The 26646-nt window shown below is 58.9% G+C and overlaps 2 protein-coding genes and 1 long non-coding RNA gene across 11 annotated transcripts in view; 2 read left to right on the top strand and 1 right to left on the bottom strand.

Moving 5' to 3' along the window:
- Positions 1-202: 202 nt before the first annotated feature.
- On the top strand, positions 203-9483 carry MCRS1 (microspherule protein 1). 5 transcript variants are annotated; one of them, XM_082741207.1, is made up of 15 exons: positions 203-348; positions 1531-1650; positions 2178-2316; positions 2681-2819; positions 3444-3602; positions 3756-3865; positions 4793-4901; positions 5143-5281; positions 7421-7496; positions 7811-7839; positions 7956-8048; positions 8231-8313; positions 8495-8582; positions 8792-8919; positions 9046-9483. In XM_082741207.1, the coding sequence occupies exons 2-15, from the start codon at positions 1641-1643 to the stop codon at positions 9130-9132; spliced, it is 1389 nt and encodes a 462-aa protein (XP_082597333.1). In that variant the 5' UTR covers positions 203-348; positions 1531-1640; the 3' UTR covers positions 9133-9483. The 5 variants fall into 5 exon arrangements, with proteins under 5 accessions (XP_082597333.1, XP_082597334.1, XP_082597330.1 ...); XM_082741208.1 differs by having other exon boundaries at positions 239-348; positions 1531-1724; XM_082741206.1 differs by having other exon boundaries at positions 245-348; positions 1531-2059.
- Positions 9477-26278, bottom strand: KCNH3 (potassium voltage-gated channel subfamily H member 3). Its single transcript, XM_082741193.1, has 15 exons — positions 26077-26278; positions 24401-24634; positions 23794-23928; positions 22871-23004; positions 22190-22433; positions 21652-21809; positions 21357-21564; positions 17317-17598; positions 16864-17063; positions 16199-16448; positions 12759-12976; positions 11728-12059; positions 11237-11343; positions 10528-10604; positions 9477-10415 (listed from the first exon to the last, which is right to left on the bottom strand). The coding sequence occupies exons 1-15, from the start codon at positions 26150-26152 to the stop codon at positions 9819-9821; spliced, it is 3252 nt and encodes a 1083-aa protein (XP_082597319.1). The 5' UTR covers positions 26153-26278; the 3' UTR covers positions 9477-9818.
- Positions 23936-26646, top strand: part of LOC309869704 — a 102889-nt gene continuing 100178 nt past the window's right edge. For all 5 annotated transcript variants that reach the window (XR_014314326.1, XR_014314327.1, XR_014314328.1 and 2 more), the window contains exon 1: positions 23936-24270. This is a non-coding gene — a long non-coding RNA (uncharacterized lncRNA). The remainder of the gene's footprint in view (positions 24271-26646) is intronic.

The raw sequence follows: 26646 nt of genomic DNA, 5'->3' as shown, positions 1-26646 counted from the left end.
CGGCCCAGCCCTACCCCAGACCCGCCCCTCGCCTATCCCGCCCCGTCTCGGCTTTCCCTTTAATCTCTCTCTCCAAGCGAGTGATCTTTCTGGGACCCGGAATCCCTAACGCTTCCTCCTATGTTGTCCCAACTGGGAAAACCTTTAATTTCGATTATAAGCAAAACTGTGACTCAGTCCCCGCTGTGACCACGCCCCCTTCGTCACGTTCCCGGAGAGAACCGGAAGGGATCGCGCCGCCCCTAGTTCTCAGACCCGGAAGTAGATGTGACTCACGGAAGCCGGGTTTGGCCCTGCGGCTGCTGCCGTCGCCGCGGAGAAATTGTTGGAGCTGGCAGCCTAGGAATGGTGAGACTTCGCGGTTCGCTTCCGAGGGTTCTGAACAGAGTTTGGGCGAAATGGAGTTTTCCAGAGTGCTCCGGGGAAAGACCCCCCACAATGTTTGGGGCCCCGCCCCAGTAGCGCCCCGAAAATCTGCGCATGCGTGGGCCGGACCGGACCAGAATCTGGTCCGAGATGTTACGCATGCGCAAAGGTGGCAAGCCGAAGGTGGGGTGAGACTTGGCCTGGGAGTTACTCTCCCTCCCTCGCCACCAGCCCGTGGGGCTTAAACCACGGCTGCGAAAGCATCGGGGTGCACTCGGTGCTTTGCTTTTGAGTTGCAGGGCTGACTTCACCTCTGTCGTCCCGAGCTCTAAAAACAGACCTGCACTAATCCCCCACCTTGGGTGTGCACTCGGTGGAGAACGGGGGCGGAAGAAAATAGGGGGTGGAGACCTAGCCTCAGTCAGCCCGTGGAATCAGTTCCTTCACCTGCTCCCCAGGTGTCAAGATATCAGCGGTATTCTGCTGAGCGGAGCGATTCGACTAACGCACCTGGGGGCAGGGCGGGAAAGCTGTGCGGAGTGCCGCCAGGGTCTGAAGGGGCGGGGCCCGCAAGCGCCACGCCCCAGAGAGTCCCCAGTACCAGAGTTCTCCCGGGGTTAGGACCAGGCGCCCCAGGGCGGTTGATAACTTAATCAGTTCCCAAACCGCGTTTTTTAGCTTCCACGCGGTACCACCCACTGAATCTTCAGCCAGAGCTGTGGGGGATGGGGGGCGAAAAGAGCGAGATGAGCTAATCGGAGTTCTATCTCCGTTTCCCTGCTTTGGCTTGGGAGGGTAAGGGGGTGCTGCTGAACTGAGTGGGCAGCGACAATGAGAAGTGAACCAGTAATCCCTTGTTTCGTGTTGGTTTATAGTCGAGGCCCTTTACCTTGCAACTCTGAGTAGAATCATAGAGGTCCATGGACCCACTAACATGCTATGTGTACATTTTTTTGGGAGGGCGTAGCTTTTATATTCTCAGAGATGCTGGTGACTCTTAGAAAGCTGTTGGTTTATCAGCATCATACTGGCGAAATAGAGCCTCGTGTCTCTTCTTGTGTCTTCCCTAGCTTGTGGGATCCTGGGGGAGCCTTTCCAGTATAAGGAGGTGAGGCTGGCCCATTGGAAACCTGTGCCTCAGGGAGCCTCATTTCTCCTTTGCAGAATCTCCTCTCAGCCTCTAAGCTTACCTGGTCAGAATCCTTGGATGAGCCTGTGGGACCCTTCCTCCTAGCCCTGTGGTTTGGAACCAGTGGCTTTGGGACTGTAAGAGGATGGACAAAGGTAGTATGAGGCCAGGCCAGCTCCCCAAACGCTCAGGCGCCAAGCATCTGCTGATTCTACCCCGTGCCTGGCACGTATGTCTTTTCATCCTGGCTGGGCATTGCCACCTCCCCCTGGGCCAGCACCACCCACGTACCTCTCGGCAGAGGCCGCAGTTGACTGACTTGCTGTTGAGCTGCCGCTCTTTGGCCTGGCTGCATTTTGATGGCAGAGGGAGCAGTTATGCCCAGAGCCCGGTGTGTCGGCATCACCAGTCTGACCTGAGCACCATGTGCTGCACGACATGACACGTGGCACCGGGAGAACTGCCCAGCGAGGAAGGTCTGGGCCAGGTCTGAGCCCAGATGGGATCTGGATGGCCAACGAACTCCCATCAGAAAACTTCAAATGTCAAGAAAGCAGGGGAAGGGTCAGGAGGGCTGGTAGAGGGTCGGGGGAAGAGGGGCAGAGGAGGGGTCCCGTGTTCGGAGGCTAAGGGCTCTGCTAGGCACTTAGGAGACCTGAATTCACCGCTTCTTGTTTTCTAGATTCTCAGGGTCTGCTAGATTCATCTCTGATGGCATCAGGCACTGCCAGCCGCTCAGAGGATGAGGAGTCGCTGGCAGGGCAGAAGCGGGCTTCCTCTCAGGCCTTGGGCACCATCCCAAAACGGAGGAGCTCCTCCAGGTAGTAAGGGTTCAGAGGGCCAGGGTCTGGGCAAGGGCATTAGGTGCTGTGTGCCTTTACCTCTGTTGGGAATGGTTGCTTGAGCCCCTATGGGGCCTGGGTATTGGCAGAGCTTTGTGCTTTTCCTGCCAGGTCCCTCTCTGTGGGATGTGGGCAAGGGAGGGAGATCTTAGGTCTTTGACGTGAAATCTGTGGTGCGGTACCCTGTCATCTCAGCGGCAAGGAATAGAGCAGTTCTGTGCCCCGTCCAGGGCGCTAGAGCAGTTCGCACCCAGCCGGGACCCGCGCCGTTTCAGGGGCTGGGTGTGTGTGAATGGGTACAAGGGGAAGGGGTAAGGGGTGCTCAGAGGAGGACCCTCCACAGGTTCATCAAGAGGAAGAAGTTTGATGATGAGCTGGTGGAGAGCAGCTTGGCCAAGTCCTCTACCCGGGCAAAGGGGGCCAGTGGTGTGGAACCAGGCCGCTGTTCAGGGAGTGAACCTTCCTCCAGCGAGAAGAAGAAGGTGAGAGATTGTGAGATGCGGGGGCAGGAGCCAGATTTTGTGTTTCCCTATCACCTTTGCCAGCGGGCAGGAGCCGTGCAGAGGAGACTTGGGAGAAAATCTGGTGGCCCCAGCCCCAACCTCAGCTGCCTCCCTTCTGGGAGCCCTCACTTCTCCCTATTCCCCCTTTCTTCCCGCACCCGCCCCCCCCTACACACACACACACACACACTCACACGCTGTCAGTGCGTCCTGTATCACATTCTGTGTGGGAGGCATAGAGCATGCATCTATTCTGGGAGCAGACAGCCTGTTCCCAGCATTGCTGGGTGTAAAAATAACCCCCAGGTGGCATCGCTCTGGCCCTAGACACCGTACCAGGCAGAGTGGGTTCCTGGTATGCTCCCCGGCCGCCCTCCACTCTGGGGTTGAGGGTGCCACCAGCAAAGAGAAGACCCCGTAAGCTTAAGGACCATGTGGAAGTATTTCGGGCATGGAGGGAGCTAGAAGGCTGAGCTCCTGCCTGTGGTGCTTATGGTCGGGTGGGACTGGGGCTGCCATGCACAGTACAGGAAGCTCAAGGCCTGAAGCCCGAGCTGCCCCGATGCTGGCTTTGAGCTTGTTCTCTTCCCGTTCCCTGCCCAGGTGTCCAAGGCCCCTAGCACTCCTGTGCCGCCCAGCCCCGCCCCAGCCCCTGGGCTCACCAAGCGTGTGAAGAAGAGCAAACAGCCACTTCAGGTGACCAAGGATTTGGGCCGCTGGAAGCCTGCGGACGATCTCCTGCTCATCAACGCTGTGCTACAGGTAGTGCTTCCCACCGTGGGTTGCACGGTCGACCCTCCTTCCCCCAGCCTGCAGTCCCCAGGCCCCACACTAGCCCAGCAGCACCCTAGGGGTGGCAAGTGAAGGGTTCTTGCCAGCTCTCAGGCTGAGGCGAACCCATCTGGGGCATTGCAGACCAATGACCTGACATCGGTCCACCTGGGCGTGAAGTTCAGCTGCCGCTTCACCCTTCGGGAGGTCCAGGAGCGCTGGTACGCCCTGCTCTACGATCCTGTCATCTCCAAGTGAGTGAGGCTGGCTCCAGCAGCAGGGAGGTACAGGGAGCACCAGAATTTGGCAATTGGAACAGACAGAATTATACAAGGGCCCAAGGGAGGGGTCCAAGAGGCAGGGCTCTTGGGACCTTGCATCCCCTGGGATGATATTGAAACCAGCCAGGCTTGGGAGGGAAACTTCTTCCTGCTACCGACCCTACTGGTCCTGGCTTGATGCCAGCAGCAAGGGCATCTGGAAGCTGAAAAGGCAGCATGGTAGGAAACACCACAATGAACACAAGGAGCCCTGGTTCCACCACTGTGTGCATTGTGGTTTAGGGCAGGTCACTTCCCAACCTTTCCACACTGACCTCCCATAATTTCTTTTTCCATAAAAGGGAACTGGAACAAAAGAACACAAAGGCCCCTAAAAGTCTTAAGTTCCAAGTAAACCCGGATGCCCATGTAGCGCGCGCTCTTCCTCCTCACCCACGTCGCTTATTGTTATCAGAGGTGGTCGGGTCCTTAGCACCCATCTTCTGCTCCACCATCCCTGTACACCTTAAGCTGTAGCCTGGGCCTTGATAGGCCAGGAAGTGGACGGGGCTCAGTTTTGGGAAGAGGATGTGCTGGGCAGTGGGTGGCAGCTTTGTCCATGTAAAGAGGAAGGTCTTGGGGCAGGAGCAGCAGCTGGGGCAGGAGCAGCAGCCCTCATCTGGCCTCTGGGGGCTGTGCCTTTGAGTCTCTTGAAGGGGTAAACACCGGAAACTCGGTTGACTGAGTAGCCTGGGTTATGCTCTCAGTAAACCCATGAAGCCCCAGGTGCTGTGCTAAGCCTTGGGCTCTTCCTGTTGAGGGCCTGGCCTCTAGTTCTGGATATCAAAGGTCTCCAGGAACCCCAGATTGCTTGACACCCGCCCTTCACCCTGCCTTCTTTCTTACCCCCGCACTCCTTAGGCTGGCCTGCCAAGCCATGAGACAGCTGCACCCAGAAGCCATTGCTGCCATCCAGAGCAAGGCCTTGTTTAGCAAGGCTGAGGAACAGCTGCTGAGCAAAGTGGGATCGGTGAGGCTGAGGGGTAGGGTGGAGGCCTGCCCACGGGGGAAACTACTGATACGGGAGGCCCCTTTGCCTGAGAACTTTCCCTGCTGGTGCTTGTGTACCTGCGGGGGCTTTTGTGGTTGGGGTCTCAGAAAGAGAGTCAACACTGGCTCCCTCTTCTGGCTCCTGATGGGGACCAGGGGTGTGGTTGGCAGACACAAGAATGAGAAAACCTAGGTGCTGAGAACAGGCTCTTACCCTCCAGACCAGTCAGCCCACCTTGGAGACGTTCCAGGACCTGCTGCACAGACACCCTGATGCCTTCTACCTGGCCCGTACGGCCAAGGCTCTGCAGGCCCACTGGCAGCTCATGAAGCAGTATTACCTGCTGGAGGACCAGACAGGTAACTGGCTCCGGGAGCTGACAGGGTGGGTGAATGAGCCGGTCTGGGCACAGCTGCTCGCAGGTGCCCAGAAACAGATCCCTTAGTGGCCACTGGTGTCTTGCACCTCTCTTTGCAGCAAAACCACTGCCTTCCAGAAGGAAGGAAAGTGGTTAGAATGATATTCAGGAGCATGGTAAGGGTATCTTTCCCTGGAATCCTGAATGGGATTCCCAGTGGCAGAGTTGTATCCCACTTCTTGTTTTGTCATTTTTGACATAGTTTACATTACGTAAATAATGTATTTTTCATGAGTGACATTGAAACATGAGTAAAATGTGAAAGTTCCCTTCTTGGCTTACCCTGCCTCATTTTCCTCCCTAGAGATGCTATTGTCCTAGAGATGGTACTTTTTCTAAGTCTTTCTGCCTCTTCCCTCTGTGCACATTCCTTCTTGTTTCCTTTGGCTGCTTTGGAGCCATTCAGAAATCCCCACTGGGCCTTCATATCCAGGCCCTCTGCCTTCCTCCTCTCCCATGGGCACAAAGGCCCTCTGCTTCCCCTCCCTCACCCGCAGGCTCTCACTCCAAATGACAGGTACTGGCAAGGTTAGCTGACTAAACTGCAGGCTATTCATCAGTTCTGCTTGGGCCCTGGGGTCAGCCTTTCATTGTACATCATGGTACAGACACTCTCTGCTCTCACTTCTGGACAGTATTGCCCATCAGCATCTTCTCCAGAGTTGTTCATACTGTTCTGGAAACTAGGCTGTGCCTGTGCCCTCCACCTACTCCCAGGGTCCTACTGCTTCCGGTTATTAAGAGATACTCCTGCAGGAGTATTTTAGGAAATCTTGTCAGGGAGAGCTGTGTCTTCTCTTCCTGAGGTTCTCTGCATTTAGTGGGCATCTCTCTTTATTCTTGCAACTTTCATATCTCTGCTTCTGCCTCAGGCTCAGGTGTCATTGAATTCCTACAGAGATTGGACACTGGGTAGATTCTATTTTTGCTGCTAGAGCTAACTTCTTTGAAAGTTAATTTGTGTAACTTTGGGATTTAATTTTTCTCTTCATGAGTCTTGGCTGTGGGGATTTGATTTCTCCTTGGCTGGCTAGTGCTGGGAGGTCCTGAGAACAGGGCTATGCGCTGCTTAGCTCTCGAGTCGGCTGACTTTAGGTTAGTGAGATTGTAGGCCGCTGTGGCGGGGGGGCGGGGGGGAGGGGAGCTGGTGGGGGTGAACACCCCAGTCCCTTGTCTCCCACATGGTCTGACCTCAGGGAGTTGGGGGGGGCTGGAGAATTTGTGGCTCCTGTGTAGACCCCCCTCGCTTCCCTGGTGGGCAGCGATGACTCCCCCTACCCCCGGGTTTGACAAACTCCTCAACCAGCAATATCCTGGCCACTAGGTTGCTGCCACTGAATGACACACAGTCATGGAAGCAGCTGGCAGTAGTTGTCAGAGTTTGAGGCCGCGGTCCCTTTGTAGTTTGATCAGAGAAAAACCTGAAAAACTTTTATGAAACTATTCTCAGTATATGTGATGGACTCTTAATATTCTATTCCGTTTCACATTTTTGCAAAAAATGAGAACTTATCTTGTGACCCGTAAGACGTCCTGGCAGCAGTTTGAAAGTGCCCTGCAGGGGGCGTGGCGGCTCTTCTGGCACCTCTGTGGAGTTGGGGGAGCAAGCTGTACCCCTGCCTCCAGCCCAGTGTGGCAGAAACTGTCCCGGGGAGCGGGTGATGTGGTAGAGGAACAGTTTGGATTTGGAATCAGGAGAGCAGAGCTTGAATCCTGGGTCTGTCCTAAATCCGAGTCCCGTCACGAGCCCTCATTATGGAGGCCTCTTGTCACATGTGCAGGGGAGCTAACAGCAGCGCCTTCCCCCCTTTTTTTCATGCCTATGGGAGAGCCTTTGCGCTCTGAAAAACCCACCCAGGAGGTCAACTTTAATTCTCTGCCCTTAGTTCATGTCAGGAATCCTTTGTGCCAAGCTAGCTGGCGGCCTAATCTGGCTTGTGCTCTGTTACCTGTTGCTCTCCCTGCAGAACTGTCTCCACAGGCTCCGCCTTCCCAGTTGGTCCCCTTAGTTTAGTCATTGTCCACAGCATAATGTGGAGGAGGAGCAGCGGCGCTGACCTTCTCTCCGTGCTTTGTTCAGTGCAGCCGCTGCCCAAGGGGGACCAAGTGCTCAACTTTTCCGACGCAGAGGACCTGATTGATGACAGTAAGCTCAAGTGAGTGGCTAGGGCCCCAAGCAGGTTATAGAGTGGGGTGTCTCCCAGGGACAGAGCACTCCGGGCTACCTGGCCCTGCCTCCTGCCTGCAGAGAACTGAGGCCAGCCCACACTGAGTTTGTTGCTTGGTCTCCTTGCTGAGCTGCCCTGTCCCTGCCCCACCCTAGGGGGTGGAGGTTAGTCCAAGGCCAGAGGAGCAGCCTCCTGGGTTCCTCAGCTGAGGGACTGAGGGCTCCCAAATGAACTGAGTAGCCCCTACTGGTAATGGCAGGTGAGCCGGAGGTGGATCCTGATTTGTCCTTCTCCTCCCACAGGGACATGCGAGATGAGGTCCTAGAACATGGTGAGTGTACCCCAGGGGGGAACAGTTAGGGGATAGAAGCTCATGCCGGCACAGAGGACCAGTACAGGGTGCTGTTGGCCGCAGAGTGTCCCTCCTTGCCGCCCCCCTCACCCCAGAGCTGACCGTGGCTGACCGGCGCCAGAAGCGAGAGATCCGCCAGCTGGAGCAGGAGCTGCATAAGTGGCAGGTGCTGGTTGACAGCATCACAGGTGAGGAAGCCGGGGCCAGCAGGGCTGTGCCTCTGCTCTCTCCGCTCCTGTGGCCCCATCCTGAGCCCCTGTGCTTCTGGGGTGGGGACCCCCCTCCTTTCCCCAGCCCCTGGATCCTTGCCCTCTGCCCCGTGTCCCTGAGGGGTGGGCTCTGCCTGATTCAGTGCCTTCCTCCGTCACAGGCATGAGCTCTCCGGACTTCGACAGCCAGACACTGGCGGTGCTGCGGGGCCGGATGGTGCGGTACCTGATGCGTTCTCGGGAGGTAAGGCGGCCCAGCCCATCAACTCCCCTCCCGCAGGCGGCTCCCCTCCCGAAAGCAGCCCTCCGCCGCCAGCCCTGTGCCCACTGACCTTTCCGTGTCTGGTCCCTGATGTTTCATCTTTCCCTTGGCTTGCGTAGACCCATTCCTCAGGTCCCAGCCCTCACCTGCCCCATTTCCGCAGATCACCCTGGGCAGAGCCACCAAGGATAACCAGATTGACGTGGACCTGTCTCTGGAGGGGCCGGCCTGGAAGATCTCCCGGAAGCAAGGTACTGGCAGGAAGCGATGCGAGGATGTCCCTCCCAGCCTCAGGCCACGCTCTGGCCCTGTGGCTTGGTCTCCCTGGGAACCCTCCTGGAGCAGCTGGGGCAGAGCAGCTGGCATTTCAGGATCTCCAGATTGAGAGTCAAGGGTGCCTGCAGGCCCTCTTCTGGCCTTCCCTGTCTCCTCATCTGCCTTCATGTCTCCATCCCCACAGGTGTCATCAAGCTGAAAAATAACGGTGACTTCTTCATTGCCAATGAGGGCCGGCGGCCCATCTACATCGATGGACGGCCTGTGCTGTGTGGCTCCAAATGGCGCCTCAGCAACAACTCCGTGGTGGAGGTGAGCTGGGAGGGAGGCGGAGGGAGGTGGAGGGGATGGGATGAGAGCAGGGGCATGGGGAGCCGTGAGGGGGGCCTGGCCCCCAATCCCACCTGTCCTCAAGCCACTCTTCTCTCCTGCCCATAGATTGCCAGCCTGAGATTCGTCTTCCTCATCAACCAGGACCTCATTGCTCTTATTCGGGCCGAGGCTGCCAAGATCACACCACAGTGAGGAGTGGTGGCAGAACCCATGTGCTCTCTCTGGCCTCAGTTTCCCCTGCCATTCCAGCCCCTCGGAGCTGGGAACTCAGGCTCCTGGAAAAACCATAGTGGGCAGGAGGAGACCCAACTGCTGGCCCATTGATCGGAGCCTCTCTGGGAAAGTAGGGCTGATCCTTGGGAAGCCCCTCGAGGCTGGGACCCTCCGGCTTCCTTGGAGCCAGAGCCCCTCCCCTTCTCTCTCTGCAGGCCGCCATTCTCTTCCCCTCAGATTCCCACCTTTGTCCCTTTGTCTCCAGCAGATTAGCTCCAGACTTTTCCTTTATTATTTTTCTTTTGTAAATAAAAAGCACCAAGTTCCAAAGTAGCTCTTTTTATTTTATTATTATTTTTTTTAATATAAAAAATGGGACTGGTGAGGCAGGGACACATGCAAGGGATGGATAACCAAATCCCTCTCTGGCCTCAGGCCTCTGTCTCCCATCCTGCAGAGGGAAACAGGAGTAGGCTGAGGAGGGGCCCAGAGAGTCCCAGCCTGGGGCCTGCCCCTTAGGCTCCAGCCCACTGAAAGTCGGGCTGGGCCCTGAGCCAGTGGGCAGCACAGAGTCCAGGGGTGGCTGCCACCCTCCCTCTGCCCCGAGGCCAGGCAGGGCAGTAGATGGCAGCATGTCTGGCAACACTGAGTTCCTGGGCCAGCAGTCAGACCCCTGTGCCCTCTTCTTGGGTCCACTGGACTGTGCCAGAGCCATGACAGCCGATAAGCACCATCTCCAGGCTATGGGGTTCCCAAGGCAAGGCCAGGCCCCCGGACCCTGGCGGGGGCTCTCCAGTGCTAGCAGCCTCGGCCTGGTGCGTGGGCTCTGGGGGCCCAGTCCTAGCCCCTTCCTCAGCAGGTGGGGAGCCAGGGGTGCTAGGCTCGGGGCAGAGTTCTCCTGAGCCCGGGGGCTCTGAGTCGGAGGTGGAGGTCCAGAAAGCTGTGGCCCGAGGCCAAGGGGAGCTCTGAGATGCCGGGGGGCCCCAGGGCCAGGCAGCCACAAGGGGCGGGGGCCCTGGGCGAGGGTGAGGCCAGGTCCCACTCAAGACAGAGCTAGCTGGGGGCTGCAGGCAGTAGGAGGATGTCCCGGTGTCCACACACAGAGGCTGCAAGAGCCCAGAGGCACTGGACAGGCATGGCCCCTCTCCCGAAGCCCGAGGGCAAGGGCCCTCCCCATGGGGCGCCAGGACCTGCTGCACAGCCTGTCGAAGGGACTGCAGGCCCTCCCGCATCTGCAGCACCTGCTCAGACAGCTCTGTCACCTTTGGGGGTTGAGGGAGGAAGAAAGCACATACAGTTAAAGGAGATTGGCCCTCCCACAGCCTGCAGTGCCCACCCCTCTCCACTCCTGCCCCCAGCTCGCCCCTCACCCACCGCTTGCCGCAGCTTATCCAGCGTGTCTGTGTTCCTTGCCTCACCGGGTCCCAGGGGGACAGCGAGCAGGCCATTCTCTGCAAACAGGAGGACGGGGTTACTAGCCGGCGCTGGGAGGAGGAGATGGTATGGGGTCCAGGCCTCGGCCCCAGTTAGTACAGACCTCACTGGCCTGGCAGGACTGGCCTGGCCTTCCAGCCTTGCCCCATTTGGGGAATTCTGCCCAAACTGCCAGGGGATGCAGGGCATGCTGCCCTGCGCTTCCCCCAACAGGAAGCTGCTCTTGGTGCCTGTCCAGCCACGCGACCACTCCGGGGAGCTCATTCCTTGGTCCACTCTCAGGGCTGCAGGGCCTGGCTGGGGGCCACTTCCACAACCCTGCTTTCCCCACAGCCCTCTGTCCTCCCCAGGGTCCCAGCAGCAGCATCTGATTCAACACACACATCCACCATATTACAGGCTGGAAGCTGGGCAAGAACCAAGATCCCGCTGCCGGAGAGCCGGCCGCTGGGATCCAAATCCCGTCTCCGTCCACCTTCCGACAGCAAGGTGTGGGTCTTCACCCCCAAACTGTCCCTGCCAACCATGTAGATTGAGAAGGGCAAGAGGGCAAGAAGTCTGGACCCTGCTGCCTTCTTAGAGGTTCACAGGGCCAAGAGGCAGCCCTGCCGACCTCCCCCTGCCCCCTCTGGGACCCGGTCCCCAGTACCTGGCCCCGGGGAGGGGCTACTGCTGCACTCTGGACCCGACTGCCCCACACGGAAGGAGAACTTGGGCTGGTCAGAGCCACAGCCGTCCTCAATGCCATCTACTACCCTGCGGACACGGGGGCCAGGGCAACAGATCAGTCCACAGGCAGCCACTGCAGGGCCCAGCAGCCACACACACATGCTGCAGGAGCCTGGCGCTCAGGGCCTGGGACAGGTAACATAGTTGGGCCCTTTCCCTAGGGGCTTGCAGTTTCACTAGGGATTTAAACTTGAGCAAGTGACACAGCGGGAACTCTAGGCAGTGAATGGCCAGGCACCAAATGGTGGGGTGAGGGGTCACAGGAAGGTGGGGCCCAAGACGGTTTCCTGGAGGAGGCAGGGATGGGTTAGGATAGAAGGATGGGCACCTGAGGGAGGAATGTGTCCGGTCGGGGCCCCAGCCCCATCCCCACCATCTCTGCCAGAGTACATCGGCCCAGGGCCTGCTTACCTGGGGCTCAGATCCGGGGGCATGTTCCATGGCACAGAGGGCAGCTGCAGACCCTCTAAGCTTCGAGGGTGGACAGAGGGGCCAGCCTCAGCCTGTGAAGCCCCTGCCCTGCCCGGCCGTCCTCTGCCCCGCAGCCTGGGCCGGGGCGCCGTTCGACGCGGGGACAGCAGCTTAGCCGCTGAGGAGGAGGAAGTGCAGCCAGGGGACAGCAAGGGGCTGGAAGGCTCATCAGCCGGGGCTGGGGAGACTGTGGGGCCCTGCTCCCCGTCCGTCTCTTTCTCCTCCAGCGTGGACATAAGGGTGTTGTCGCCACTCAGGGAGCTGGTGTCTGCCTGCGGATCATGGGGGACAGGGAAACGGTATGGATAGCCCCTCCTGTGCCCCCCTCACCTGCCCCACCCCAACCTCATCTCTCTATAAGGAACCATCTTTGTTAAGCTGGATGCCTGCTATCTCCCACCCGCAGAGGCTCAGAGGCTCAGGTGTGTATGTGTGTTGGGGGTGGGGGACAGCTTTTCTGCCACCACGAAGCCACCGAGCCTTGAAGGAATTTGCTGCCCAGCCAAGTGTGGATACACCACATATCGACTCAGTCCCTCAGGCTCACCTACCTATCCAGGAGAACACCATACTAAAGACAAGTTTGGAATTAGTGGATAGAAGCCAGGAAAATTCAAAGCCCCTCAGAGCAGTTCTCCCTCATGGGGAAGAAGCAGGGGAGCCACAGGGCTCTTCAGAGGCAGCCTGGAGGACTAGTGCCTGGACCTGCTCAGGCGTCCCATCCTTCATGTGTGGCCCTCAGTCTCTACCACTGAAGACTTCACTGTGGACCAGGCCAGGCCGTCTCAGATGGGCCAGGGAGAGCACAGCAGGGCTGGGAGCTAAAGGACAGTGTGGGTGTGAAGGGACAGGAGATGGGAGAGTGTAGACCCACACACACACAAAGTGTAGGGGTGGTAGCACCAGGCCGGATGTCGCCGCCTCAGGCCCCTGGTGCCCCAGCCCCTTGCACACATTCCCAGCGCCCTCACCTCTGCAGGGCCTCCACCGGCACCCAGGTTGTAGCTGAGCTCCCCTCGAAGGCCCCGGCTGAAGCGTGGGGCAAACTCGGGGTACAGTGCAAGGCTCTCGTGCAGCCCAGCAAGCTGTAGACACTGTAGGACGCAGTAGGTCAGCCCCTTTACATCAGCATTGGCCTTGACCACCTGCTCCCGCCGAGGCAGCTCGCAGCCAATCAGATCACCCTTCCCTGGGAAGTGGAAGCACAAGTCAGCGAGCCCTGCCCCTCAGCCTGTGGACATGGGAGTCGAGCAGAGGCAGCTGAGCTTTCCCTGCGAGTTCAGTGGGGCCTTGAGAGCCAGCAGAGAGGAGCAGAGGGGCTCAGGCCCCAGCAGACCCATGCTGCCTGCCTCCGGCTCCTCAGTGAAATGCACGGACACCCCGGGACTCAATGCACATCTGGGATCAAAGCCACCATGCTGGACCCATTTGAATTTTAGCCCTGAGACAACTGGGCAGTCACCAGTTCTCATGGTTCCCCAGTTGTCCATAGCTCCAAAACCCTTACAAATGTTAAGCCAATCATTCCTAAGCCCCATCTCTACCTACGGAATCATAGTACCTATAGGAGACCCCACAGTCTGACACTTCGAGCCTCACAGGTGATTCAGGTGCGGCTTGTCCAGAAACCCGGAGGTTAGGGCCCTGTGGGGCATAGTGATATCCAACAGCCGCATGACTTCATCTCCTGGAGCCCAGGTGCTTGCAGGACAGATTTTGTGTTGAACTGAGTCGTGGTGCTTTCTGGATCTTACCAGAAGGTGTCAATGGAGGGTTTTCCCACCAGCCAGCTGAGGCTGCCACCTGGCTGACAGCATTGTAAAGTGGCATCAGAGTCTGCGTCCTAATCTCAGAGATGTTAAATTGTAGGGGGAAAATGTGCATCTTAGAATCAATGAACTAGGGTGTCTCCAATAAGGGACACGTGAAGATTCAATGAGTTCATGTAGGTAAAGTGCCTGACCCAGAGACAAGCAATCAAAGCTCATTTCCTTCCTCACCCTCTGGACTAGAGTTCCCTGTAGATGACTCCCAGCTGGTGCGCTGTGGGCGCTGCAGCAGCGCTCACCACCCTCACAACACAGCTCAGTCCACAGTCAGAGTTCACAAGACTGGAAAGCCTTTCCTCACGGATCACGGCCACCAACCCCCACCCACCCCATCCCCACCCCCAGCCACGGGCTGCCTCCTGCCGCCAACATAACTGAGCTTAGCTGCCTCTTGTAAATGTTCGTGGACTTTTGCTCAGACTTAAGTGTAGAAGGCACTGCTGTTAGATCATATTTTGGTTTGGGGCCATCCTTCTGGTTCCTTCTGAGAGCTGTTTGGATCTTAGTGTGCTCCTCTGATGAATGAGCGCTCTCTCCTCGTGTGTGTCATCTGGAAATAGGAGAAGTGTGTATTTTTGGTCTTCATCCAAAAGGTGAGACAGAATCGAAAAACATGACAGGACCGATGACAGAGCTCCATGCCACTGGTCTTAGACCAGAGCCCGCTCTCCAGGCTGGCCTCCTGGCTGGGACCTCTAGCTCAGCTCTCCAGCCCCCTCGGGTCTTCCTGGCGTGGGCCACCAATCTGCCTCTCTTCTCTTGCCTCCTGCCCCGACAGCCAACTGTGTGTGCCGAGCTGTCAGTCCATACACGGAGGTCAGGGCGAAAGTAGACACTGCTCAAGGCACCATGAGCCTCTGTGGCCGCAACAGGCGAGAAGCTGTCCCCCACCCCGCCCCGCCCAAAGTTCAGATAAGGAGGCAGGTGGGGGTGGTCTGAAGGCAGAGCATGAAACCAGCGGGTGGGGAACCAGGCTTTCACCAGTGTCCAGACCCATCAAGTCCACAGCTGAAAGTTCATCTGGAACATATGGACAGGGACAGGATGGATCCAAAGGGGCAAAATCCTGGTGCCAGGTAAATAGGCAGTGAGGCAAAGGCCTGGGAGGCAGGTGGTGGACACTCTCGGGACTCTGTCTTCATAGTGAACAGGATTCTTCTGCAACCTGGAGCCTGGCATCCATGAAGAGCCACTCTTGCAGGAAGAACGCCAGCTCCCAGCCTCACTGCTGCCTCAGCTCTGAGCTGAAAACCATCTGTTTAATAGTCTGGTCGACAGTCTTGACCAGTCTGCGATTGTCAAAATCTGTTTGCTCTTCTGAATCTCTCCAGTTCTCCATCACTTCTTAAGGCCTGCCAGCCCTGTGTGAGTGGCCGCAATTTCACCTGCTCAGAGTCCTGGCATAAGAGGCATCTAAGTCCAGAAGCCAAAGTCACAAAAGACTCAAAGTGAAAGGTGGGACAGCCTCTGGCCTCTCTTACCTCTAAGACCCTCTTGAGGGTATTTTTCCTGTCAGAAGATCACCCTCCTCAAGACAGAGAGGAGGAACACCCAGTAGCTACTGGGTGTCTGGTCTTAATTCTCCAGGTGAGTGACGAACTTCAGGCCCCCCGGGACTCAGTCATCTCCACAGTGAGTCTCTGAGCCCTTGGCTGAGGATTCACCTCCCTTTCATCCCCCAGGAGAGGTCCTCCAGGACCCAAGCAGATCAGAGAGTTCCAACCTGCTGGGGCCACTGTTGGGAGCCCATGCAGCCCTGTCTCCCAAGCATTGCGTATTCATTTCTAGAGCCTAGAGTGTGCATCCGGCCACCCTGAAATCATGCCCTTTCTTTGGGACACAGCTCTCCCTCGAGCAAAGCACCTGAGAGCACAGTGAATGAAGCCCGAGGTTGATGGCCTAGGTTCTAATTCCTCCTGCCCATTCATAAACCTCTCCAAGCCTCCCACTCCTTCCACACAAAACAGGCACAACACCAGTGCCTCTGCGGTGGGTTTTGTGAGGTCTGTATGTGCCGAAGCACCCAAGGGCCAGGTCAGCTGTGAGACTCAGTATCAGCACTGTTTGGATGTCCATTCCACAACTGCGACCTCTAATTCCTTGTCCAGGGACTTGACCCATCTCGGCCTCCTTTTGCCACGAAGGAAGTACACAGGCAGAGCCTGAGCCCTGCTGTCATGCATTGGAGCCCTGGGCCTGCTCTGTGACAGGCCCTCTGGCCTGAGCTGGTTGGTGCACGAGCCACCAGGAGAGCGCTCACGGCCCCCTCCCTCACAGTAGTCACTTTCACCAGCGCTGCCGTCCCACTTGAGGGGTAAATGCTGATCCCCACTCAGGGAGCCTTGCACACCTGCAGGCTAATTTCCTCCTCCTTGTGTTGCCACCTGGTGGTCACTGGGCATGCTATGCGCTCTGCCTGGGGCTCCAGGGCTCCGAGGCTCCTCCCGACCCCATCCCCCGCTGTCTCTCAAGACGTTCCTTGGGTGGCCTTGCCTGCGTCCTCTTTCCGTGTTTCTGCTGAGGGGCCCCCTGGTCCCACCCGCCTCCCACAAAGGCCTGCTTCCCCTCCTGCCCACACACACCTAGGATTGCCAGCACAGTGCCGCCCTTGAGCACCTCCATGGAGCCGGAGCAGACAAAGTAGAGGGCCTGGAGAGCGTCCCCTTGGTGGATGAGGTACTCGCCGGGCGTGCAGAAGGCAGGCCTCAGGGCCAGGGACAGTGCTCGCAGGCAGCCACGGCTCGCTGCCTCAAATAGGGGCAGCTGCAGAACCTCCTTGTGCAGGTGCATGGCGATGTCTGCACGGAGCTCGTCGGGGAGGCTCTGCAGCAGCTGGGGGGTAGGGGACGTGGGGAGGTCAGTGGTGGCAGAATGGACCGCAAGCCTTGGGAGCAAAGCGAAGGTTCGGGAGGGATCTGAGGCTTCACAAAGGGGACAATCAGTGAGAGGGACTGTCTCTGCCTTTTTCCCAATCACTTCAACCCGGGGCCAGCAGCTCTGCTTTCCTCCTGCAGGCCTCCAGCTGGAGGTCCGTGAGCAGAGCCTGCGGGCCTAACAAGGGTGCAGAAAGGCCTCCAAGTCTTCTTGAGAGCCCTCTGCCCCAAACTACGGTCCCCCCAGTGGAGCACGGAAGCCAGAATTCCGCATTCCTTGCCCCCCAGCCCCCTGCTGGGGGTTTGAGGCCAAGCACGCACTCCTCCAGGGAGCCAAGTCCGGAAGGGCCCCGCCCAGAGACCCGCGCGCGCACCTCGGTGGTGTCGATGCCGTTGTTCACAGCCCAGGTGGCCTGGAAGTACTCGAGCATGCGCTGCTTGAGCGGCTTGGGGATGCGGTGGATGCGGATGTAGTCGCGCAGGTCACGGGTGCGGCTGTGGTACAGAAAGCGGCGGGCGTACATGCGCTGGATGATGGCCGTCACGTTCCCAAACACCACCGCGTGCATCAGGGCTGGGGAGGGCGGCGAGACGGGGTCACTCCAGGCCGGCCTGACGCCGCGCTGGGCGCATGGGTCCTCTGTCCCCGCCCCCACAGGTGTCTGGGCCGGGCACGGAGTCCTGCAGCCACGTGGGCTCCCCTGGCCCTAGTTCTGTGTTCCTCCAGCCGCGTCCCCCAAAGCACAAGAAACTCTAGGAAGGACTTTGGGCCCCTGGGGCAGGCGGGGAGCCAGGCCTGCCTGGGGCCAGAGGGGAGCGGGCCTCACCGCCAATGAGCATGGTGCAGATGGAGAAGATCTTCTCCGTGTCTGTGTTGGCGGACACATTGCCAAAGCCCACGCTGGTTAGGCTGCTGAGCGCGAAGTAGAGGGAGGTGATGTAGGCGCTTCGAAGAGAGGGGCCGCCCAGGAGCTCCAGTCCAGTCCCATTGGCCTCCCCGCTGATGCTGCTACAGTTGTCACTGCGGCCCGAGCTGTTCCTCGCAGCTGGGCTCTGGCCCACTAGGTAGTAGGGCGTCTCCAGGCGGCGGGCCAGCTCCTGCAGCCAGCCTGGGGGTAGGGATGGGCGCACCTAAGCGGGGGCGCAAGGCCTACCCTGTAGGCCCAGGTGGGGGCCCCCTCCGGCCTCTGTGGGGGACACGTGGATGCAGATCCACCCCCCAGGTTTCTCTGCCACTTGCCTCCACTGCTGTCCAGCACAACCCAGTCTACACCCCTGCCCCTGACCAGGACAAGCACGGGAGGACGAGGCTATCCTCTCCCCAGCTGGGGTCTGGTGGTGCCAAGCAAGGAGCACCAGCCCCTCTTCCCTGTGGCTGCCACAACTCCCAGGAAGCAGGCTCAGCTGGAGGCTGCCTCCTCTACCCTATACCCCCAGACTCCTCTCCTCCTGCTCTCTCTCAGCTCACCTGCTCTGAAAGCCGCTTCACCCTCACCTATCCTCACAACCACACAGACCACGCAGCCCCACGTACGCGTTCTCAGGCATGCTGACGTGGACGCGTGCATATGCACTATTAAGGCCACAGTCAGGCTCCGCCCAGGCAAGAGGATGAGGACACACACGTGTGAGCACACTCACAGATGCACAGCCGCAGCCACTCATACGGAAAAAGCCTGCGCACACTTGGGAGAGACAAGGGCACACAGGGGCTGGCACTCGGACACCTGGGTAGGAGAGGCGACCACAAGCACACAGGTGAGCACACTCAAAGGCCACAGGGAGGCAGGCCCCTGGACATACACTGAGGCTCTTGAGCACATGTGTGGACACGGGCCAGCCTGGGACACTGGCAGAAGCTGGACACTGCTCCAGTCTCCATCAACCCCACGTTCTCTGTCTGGCCTGGGCAGGAAGTGGGCCTGTGTACTGGTCTCTCAGGAGCTTTGGCTACTCCAAGTGACTCGGGAGCCTAGATGGAAGGTTGTGGGAGTTGTTGGGTATTGGACGGGGATTCCTGGGGTCCACGGGGGCCTCAGGGGTCCTGGCAGAGCTGGGAGTCAGAGGAGCAGGGGAGGGAGGGCAGATCTAGAGCAGAGACACGGAGGGCAAGTGCAGAGGAGGCTAGGGAGCTTGCCTCTGCCTCTCTGTGTGCACTCAGCCCCTTCCTCCTGGACATACTCAGCCTCCCTGAACCACAATCTCCCTAACCCCTTACACACGCTGCTCCCGGAGATTGCCACATCTCCCCCTCATGCTGGGAGCCGTTCATTCAGCAGTTGCACAGACATGGGCCTCCTGCACAACACCCGCAGGCCACGTGCTGGGGCTCAAGCCAACACACAGTGGGTTAGGGCCAGAGGCTTTCCTGAAAGAGGTGATACTGGTGTTTGGTCTCAGCGGATTATTAGTGTTTTTGAATCAAAGAAGCTGAGAAAAGGTTGTTCCTGATCTAGGGAAAGGCCATAGTGAGTCAATGCTAGAGATGGAGACAAGTGCAAGCAAATAGCTGGAAATTAGCTAGAACGTGGGGTCTGCACTGGGGGTGTCAAATTCTTGCCTAAGGAATTTGGGAAGATATGTTAAGGCCTGAGCCAAGGCGAGGACTCGCCCTCCTGCTCAAAACTCCTCAGCTGCTATTCAGTTGGGCCTCTGCCCTGAAGCCAGTTGTCAGGTAAGGAGGGTGGGGGTCAAGGGTGAGAAGCAGAAGGATGAGGGAAGGCGGCTGGGGGGCCTGTCCTCTGTTCTGGCTATGGGGCCCCGGCAGCTGCCGGAGCTGGTGATGTGGGCAGGCTGCTCTGGAGGCTGGTGGAGGAATGCCCTGAGTGATCTCCCTCAGTATCTCACACCATCTTTTGAAAATTGGGCCCATTGCTACTGGGCTGATGGGAATCAGAGGAAGGGACTCTGTGTCTACACCATGCCCACAGGAGCCCCAGAACCAAGGCAGGGAAGCCAGACAAGGCACCTCCCACCAGAGCTGGACCAGGAGGGGGCGCCACTCCCCCCCTCCAGACATCTCTTCTGAGGCTGGGCTCTGGGAGGTCCCGGGTGTGGCTCTGACCCATCTGGGGAGTCCTTTCTCTGCAGAAAGGAGGAGCGGATGATGTGAAGGACTTGGAAACTCCCCTAATGTGAGCTAGAACCAGCCCACAATAGAAGGAAATTACTTGAAAGCTTGGGGTCAAGGGTGCTAGATTTAACAGGCAGGCAAAACAGCCTGCCTCCCACTTGCCCGTGTTCTTCACGGTGAGATCCCAGCCCCTCCTGGAGCCAAAGATACTCTTCATGTCAGCTGAGCGCCCCCTGTCAGGGTGTCAGAACAAAGGAGCCATTTGATGCATGACTTGGAGCATCTGGGTCCTGTGTGGGAGTGAACTGACCCAGGGACTGGGTGTCTGAGCCCACCTCGGGATCAGGGTTATCTACCTTCCAGCCCACTGACTATGTTTGCTGGGTGGCCGTCTGGCCCCCGGAGCCGCCTCCACCACAGCCTCCCTCTGGGAAGGGCAGGTGCCAAGGAGCCGACACTGCCTGGAGTATCCCGGTTCCATGTCCTCGGCAACTAGAGCTTTGGGGAATACCCGCGTGGGCCTCTGGGCCACGCACCAGTCTCCATGGGTTTGGCAGTGGAGAGAGGGTTTGCAGGAGCCTCCTCGTCCCTGGGAACCGATCAGAGCATGTTTCTAAGGCCCACCTGCCCTCCTGCTGATCCCACCAAGGAGCAGATGGCCAGGCCAGGTGAGCCCCTGGCCTGTTGCCCACTGACTAGAACAGGCACTACAGGCCAGTTCCTGGGAAGCCACCAGAAGGCTGGAGAGCATGGGAGGAAGGAGGTGTGTTCGGTTTGGGGGCCTCAGGGTATGAAGAATTAGAACAGGTGGGCACGGAATGGTTTGGAGTTAGGGGAAGGAGAGAAGTTGAGATGGTGTTGTGGCGCCCATGGGATCACACAGCATGAGGTGAGAGGAAGAGATAGGCCAGCCCAAAGGAGGCTGGTGAGGACCGTGTTGCTCAGGGCGGAGAGGCAGAGCGGTTCAAAGGAGTGTGGTCAGCAGGGTTGGGTGCCAAGGGACACCAAGGAGATTTGGCCCCAGAAGGTCCCGGTGACCTGCCAGCTGTCATTCTGGGTGGAGAGGTGGGGGTGGGAGCCTTGCTGGCAGAAGTGAAGATGTGAGTGGGAGGTGAAGAGGGGGAGGAGTGGAAATGGAGGTGAAGTGAAGGAGAGTGAAGGCACCCGCCGCGCAGAGAAAGGCTGCATTTTAGGCCTGGGGGAGGGAGGAGCCGCAGCTGAGAGAGCCGGGGCAAGAGGTAACTGGAGTGGGGAAGGGCTCGGCAGGCCAGGTACTTGGGGAGATTTCGAGAGGGCGATGGGATGGCACCAGGCCTCAGAGGTACCCAGGAGGGCAGCGGCTCCCTGCAAATCTTCTCCTGAGAGGGGTGTGGTTCTCGGCTGAGCAAGGGCCTGGAGAAGGTGACAAAAGCTAAGGCCACAAGGAGGTTGTGACGGGTGAAGAGGACTCCCCTGGGCAGCCCATGGAGCTCTCACAGCTGTGCCTGACTGCTAAAGAGCAGGCCTGCCTCAGAGTGGTGGCTCTGTCACACTCCTCCATGCACACACTCATGCCAGCACCCACATTCTCCTCACACACACACACACCCACTTGCCCAAACCCCCCAAATACCCTTGCCGAGGCCGACTTGCACGCACATCCCTAACTCCTCATGTCAGCTCAGAAACACACACCGGGACTCCCGTTTCCCTGATACACACACACACACACACACACACACACACACACACGTAGACACGCTCCTCTGGCACACACAGGGACACTCGCCCCCGCCCTCCAGGAGCCTCCAGTACCAATCTCTGGCAGCTCTGAGGCACTGCTCTCGATCTCCCGCTGGCCGATGTAGAACCAGACGCAGGCCACCCAGTGGGCGAGCAGAGCGAACACGGCCATGAGCAGGGTGAGCACCACGGCGCTGTACTGGGAGTAGCGGTCTAGCCGCGGGAGCAGCCGCAGCAGCCGCAGCAGCCGCACGGTCTTCAGCAGGTGGGCCCCAAAGTACTGGGGGATGGGGAGAGACAGGGAGGTCATCCTGGGCCCAGGCCTACCCACCCGGTCCCAAAGCCCACCCAGCCCGGCTGCACTGACCACATTGACCTTGAAGGCATGTAGCAGGTCGAAGGGCAGCGCAGCGATGACATCCAGCAGGAACCAGGTGGTGACGTAGTGGAGGCAGATGGACTTTGGGGCAAACACCACCTGGCCCGACTTGGACACGAACGTGGTACGGAAGTTCAGCACGATGTCTGCAGGAAGTCCGGGTGGGACTCAGCGCCAGGTTCCAGAGGACACCCTGCTTCCTGGGCTCCTGCTCAGTATCTGACAGTGGCCTGGGCCCCCGACCATCTTACTTTGCACAGAACTCTAAAGGGTGGACACTGTTGTGCATCTTTGATGGAGGGAAAAACTGAGGCGCGGAGAGGCAACGATTGGCTCAGGGTCCCATAACCCATTAGCAGTAGAGGCATGTTTGGAATCTAGGTTTGCTTTCAAAGCCCACAGGTCACAAACAGGGGGGCGGCATGGGGGACATTTGTCAGCAGGCACAGAAGTCACACAGACTTTCCCCATCAGACCCTGAGGGGTGCCCGGCAAAGGTTGGGTGGGAAGCACAGGGCACACGTACCAAGAATGAAGAGGACCTCCACAGCCAGATCACAGATGCTGGGGGCACTGCGGGCAGCACTGGGCTCCCGGGCTGTGCTCACACACACGCTGTAGGGCACGGTGACAGCCACGTAGAGGGTCGCAAGCAGGATGAAGCCGTCCCAAGTGGCCCTCAGTGCCCCACAGTGCAGCAGGATGAAAGGCGACTTTCGGATGGCGGCTACTTTGTACTCGGGCAAGTTTGGCTTCTCCCCGAATACCCCCTGAGTGCGGCAGGTCAGGTCAGGCCAGAAGGACAGGAAATTGGCAGAGGCTGAGTTTGGATGGGGTGTGGGGCAGGCATGAACCTCCTTTCTCTCCCTGCATACTCAAAGCTACCCCGACACAGGCATTGGAGTCCCCATGTTACAGATCAGAACACTGAGGATCAGAGAGGCCACTGACTTAGCTGAGGTCACACCACTGCTTGGGAGAGGAGCCAATATTGATCTTGGCCCTGAGGAGCCAGGGCCAAGATTGTATCTTTGATGTATCAGATATCTGACATTCCTTCCCTCCCTCTGCCCCCACCCCCAAAGTGCTGTTGGGGCCTGGGTCATCCCCTGGACATCCTCTCTCTGGTGGGCTTAGTTCCTCTCCTCCATCTCCTCAGCTTGCCCCTACCCTGCCCCCCAAACACACACCCTTGTGCACAATCCACCTTATTGAGCTTGTGCTTGCCCTTGGGCTGTTTCTGCAGGTGCCCGGACAGGTGGTAGAGCACAGCTCGGCTCCGCCGCCGGTTGGCATTGAAGCCTTTGGCTCTTCCCCGGCCATATCGGCGCCGGCCACCACCTGCGAAAGAGGAACCCATGAGGCTGATGGGGGGAGTGCCTGCACACCCCAGCCAGGGTTTTGAGTGTAGGACACCGGTTGCTGGCCCACGAGCTGGACTGACTCAGGGACCAGTTAGTCTGTTTAGAGCTGGAGGGCTCCAGCTTCCTCATCTCAAGGGGCACTCGCCAGTGCCAGCAATGGGCAGTCCTGTGGGTGCTTCTAGACATGGCTCCCCATGCCTGCTTCCAGCAGAAGGAGGTCTGGATCAAGGAACAGGCAGGAGAGGATCTCCATAGGGAAAGGCCTGAGAAAGGAGTATGGAGGTGCATCCCAGGGCTGGGTGGGGGGAGTGGGGAATGGACAGTACCCCCGGCATCCCCAGGGGTAAAGCCAGCTTCTGATGACAGCTTTCTGAGCTGGTCAAAGGCCTCCATCAGCTCTTGGGCTCCCAGTCAGGTCAGTGGGAGGGAGAGGAACCAGGTGGGTCTGTGCTCAGCCTCACTAATTGGTCAGGAAATGGTACTTCACCAGCACTAGGGGCATCTGCTTGCTTTCAATTTCTTAGTAAAGTGGACTTTAAATCTTCAACTTTGTCTCAAGGCGTCTGTTTAGAAACAAGCTTTCCATACCTGGGCATGTGGAAATGAGAGCAGCACAGGCCTCTCACCCAGCAAAGGAGTTAATGAATGCAAGAGGGTGGGGGGACCCACGAATGCAAGCTGAGTGCGAACACCCCTGCCCAGGCCTGAGGTATCCAATACACCAGCCAGCTGTGGCTACTAAATCAGCAGCCCCACAGGCACCCACCTCTCTCCTTCCAGTTGTCAGGACCCCCTCGGTTCTTGGTGTCGCTGATATCCTTGTGAGAGACCAGGAAGAGGGCCACCTCCCCTTTCTCATTCTTTATGGGTATGACATCCAGGAGACACCAGAACGGGAGCCCTGGGCACAAAGACAGACTCAGCCCAGCTCCTATTCGCCACCTTGCCCGAGGTGACAGAGGTCCTACTGCCAGCCCTGGCCAAGACACAGGCAGGATCAGGGCTTTCCTGGGAGGGGAGGGGCAGCCTGGCTCCATTCAGGACAGGGCTTGACGGACAGGGTCGGGGAAGGCAAGGGAGAGCAGAGATGGCCATCAGACATATGTGCTCATAGCTCTGTCCTGCTGAGATGGGGACATTTTTCTGCTCGGGTGAAAAACCAAAGATTAGAAATTGAGGAGAGGCTGAGGTGAGGAAGGAAGAGAGAAGCCAGGCGCTGTGGATGGGGTGGAGAAGGAAGCGGGTAAGTGGGAAGATGGGGCGAGATGGGGAGATGGAGATGATGGGGATGGAACACTGGGACAGTAGATGGAGTGGGTGCCAGGCTGGGTGAGACCTCCAGAGTGAGGCGGGCTGGCCAGGCGGGCCCTCACCGCTCTTCCGGTACAGGATCAGCTCAGCCTTGAACTCCTTGTGCTCATCCAGGGCCTTGCGGATCTGTTGGCGGACAAGCTCACTGGTGTCTGGCCCATAGAGGAAGGAGCAGGCGCAGCCCCGCTGCATGACCTCGGCCCGGGAGAAACCCGTGAGGTCGCAGAAGCCATCAGAGCAGTAGACCACGGGGAAGAGCCCCGTCACCTGGGCATTGCCCAGCACGAAGTTACTGTCTGCAAGAGAGCACCTCTCAGAGGAAGCATGCTGTGAAGGGGCCCAGGGACTGCCAACCCCCTTTCCTAAATGCCTGCAACCAAAGGGTGGGTGTCACAAAGCCCAAGACCCGTGTGTGTGTGTGTGTGTGTGTGTCCAGGGGTTAGGGCAGGCACTGTTTATAAACAGGAGTCAGTGTGTCACTTACGGACAGAGATCACTCCTAGCAGTGGAATCAACCCATGTGAACACAGTGTTGGTGAATGAAGCCCTGTGTGGGAACTGTGTCCTCTGCACTGTGTCCTAAGCAGCTTGGGGTAAGGCTAGGGTTGGGGATGTCCAAGGGGGGACTGCACAACCAGCTCTAGGCAGCCTCAGCCCTACTCCTACCTCTGCCAGGTTCACTCACCAGCTAGGTACCCAGGGTGGCTATGGGGCTCCTCTCACGGGGACTCACCTGGATGGGAGGCAGTCCAGGCCACCACCCATTCTGCTCTCCCTGTGTGAGTCCCAGCTGCTGGACCTGGCTCAGGAATTAGTGAGTGTGATCGAGAATGGGGGTGTAAGGATGGTAGCTGAACAGCACAGCCTGGAGCCAGGAACGTATTGGGGAGTGGGGGGCACTGAATCAGCAGGCTGCGGGAGCCAAGAGCAGGGCAAAGCAGATGGAGAAGCCAGTGTGTGTGTGTGTGTGTGTGCGCGCGCGCACACGTGTGTGTAGGGGGGTGCTCAGTGATGGGTTCCCACCCCCTATAAGGAACTGCAAGACCGTGGAGGATGATAGGCAGAGAGCTGGTAAGCCCCACTGGGTGTGAGTGTGAAGGAGGAGAAGGAGGGAGGGGGTTTGCATCACTTTCCCTGTGTTCAGAGCCCTGGGAACCCAGGATCCAGAAGCTCTGGTCACCTACTGCAAACTTCCGCAGTCTTGGTAGGAGTATCCAAACCTAGCTTTTTGGGTCTAGAGGGGCTCTGCAGGTTTAGGCTGAGGAGTTTAGGCGATGAGGTGAGCTTGGACTAACAGTGCAATCCTAATCCCACATACTCTATCTCCTTTTGCAAACCTCTTTTCTAAATCGGGCTTTTGAACCCTCTGGGTTCCCTGAGCACTGCTCCTCTGCCTCACCCCCCACTGGCCACTTCCATGGTAGTAGGTAGGACAGCGCCAGACACAGGGATGGGGTGAGTTTGACTAGGTCGGGGTGCACGCCCTCGCCAACAAATGGCATCCTGGGCCCTAAACCTGGAGACTTTTGGCCGTTTAGCCCAACCTGGGCAGACTGCACCCTGAACCTTTGAGCAACGGCGTCTGGAAGGAGATGGTGGTCCAGGCTGAAAGCCGGCGTTGGGGAGGGAAGTTGAGAACAGAGAGGGCACCAAGCCGAGATGCCGGGGTGCGGGACCTGCGGGAACCCTGGCAGGAATTGGCTTCCCTGGGAGCCAGTGGGGCGGAGGTCAGACTCACGCGTGCCGTCGAAGCGCGTGGCGATGGTGTCCAGGAAGGTGTTCTGCGGCGCCAGGAGTCCCCGCATGGCCGGCATCTTAGGCGGCTGTAGCCGCCCGCCCCATCCCTCCGGGGCGCGGGGGCTCAGCACCGGGGGAGGGCGCCCAGCTCGGCCGCCCCCCGCCGGGCCCCGCGCCCCCTAGCGCAGCCGTCGGAGGCCGAAGCCCACCCCGGGTTGGCAGGCCCGGCCAGCAGCCGGTGCGCGAGGGGGCGTCCCCGCCGTCGGGGCCCGGAGCATGGCGCGCGGCCTCTCGCGTCCTGGCCGCCCACGAATCCCGGGCCCCCGGCTCGGCGCCTGCTGCGCTCTCCGCACCTTCCGCTCGCGGCGGCGGCTGCGGCGGCAGCAGTGTCTCCCGTTTCGGCCGCGGGTCGGCTCCCGCTCGGGCTCCGTTTGGCGCCGGGTTCCCGCAGCTCCCTCCGTCTGTCGGGGAGAGGCGGCAGCCTCCCTCCCTCCGGCGCCCGCCGCCTGCACCGGGGTAACCATGGAGACGGGCACACCCAGGCAGGGCCGCCTCCTTAAAGGGACAGGCC

This window comes from Mustela nivalis, assembly GCF_964662115.1.
Source record: "Mustela nivalis genome assembly, chromosome: 7".
Taxonomy (NCBI): Eukaryota; Metazoa; Chordata; class Mammalia; order Carnivora; family Mustelidae; genus Mustela; species Mustela nivalis.
This window is presented reverse-complemented; position numbering and strand designations above follow the sequence as displayed.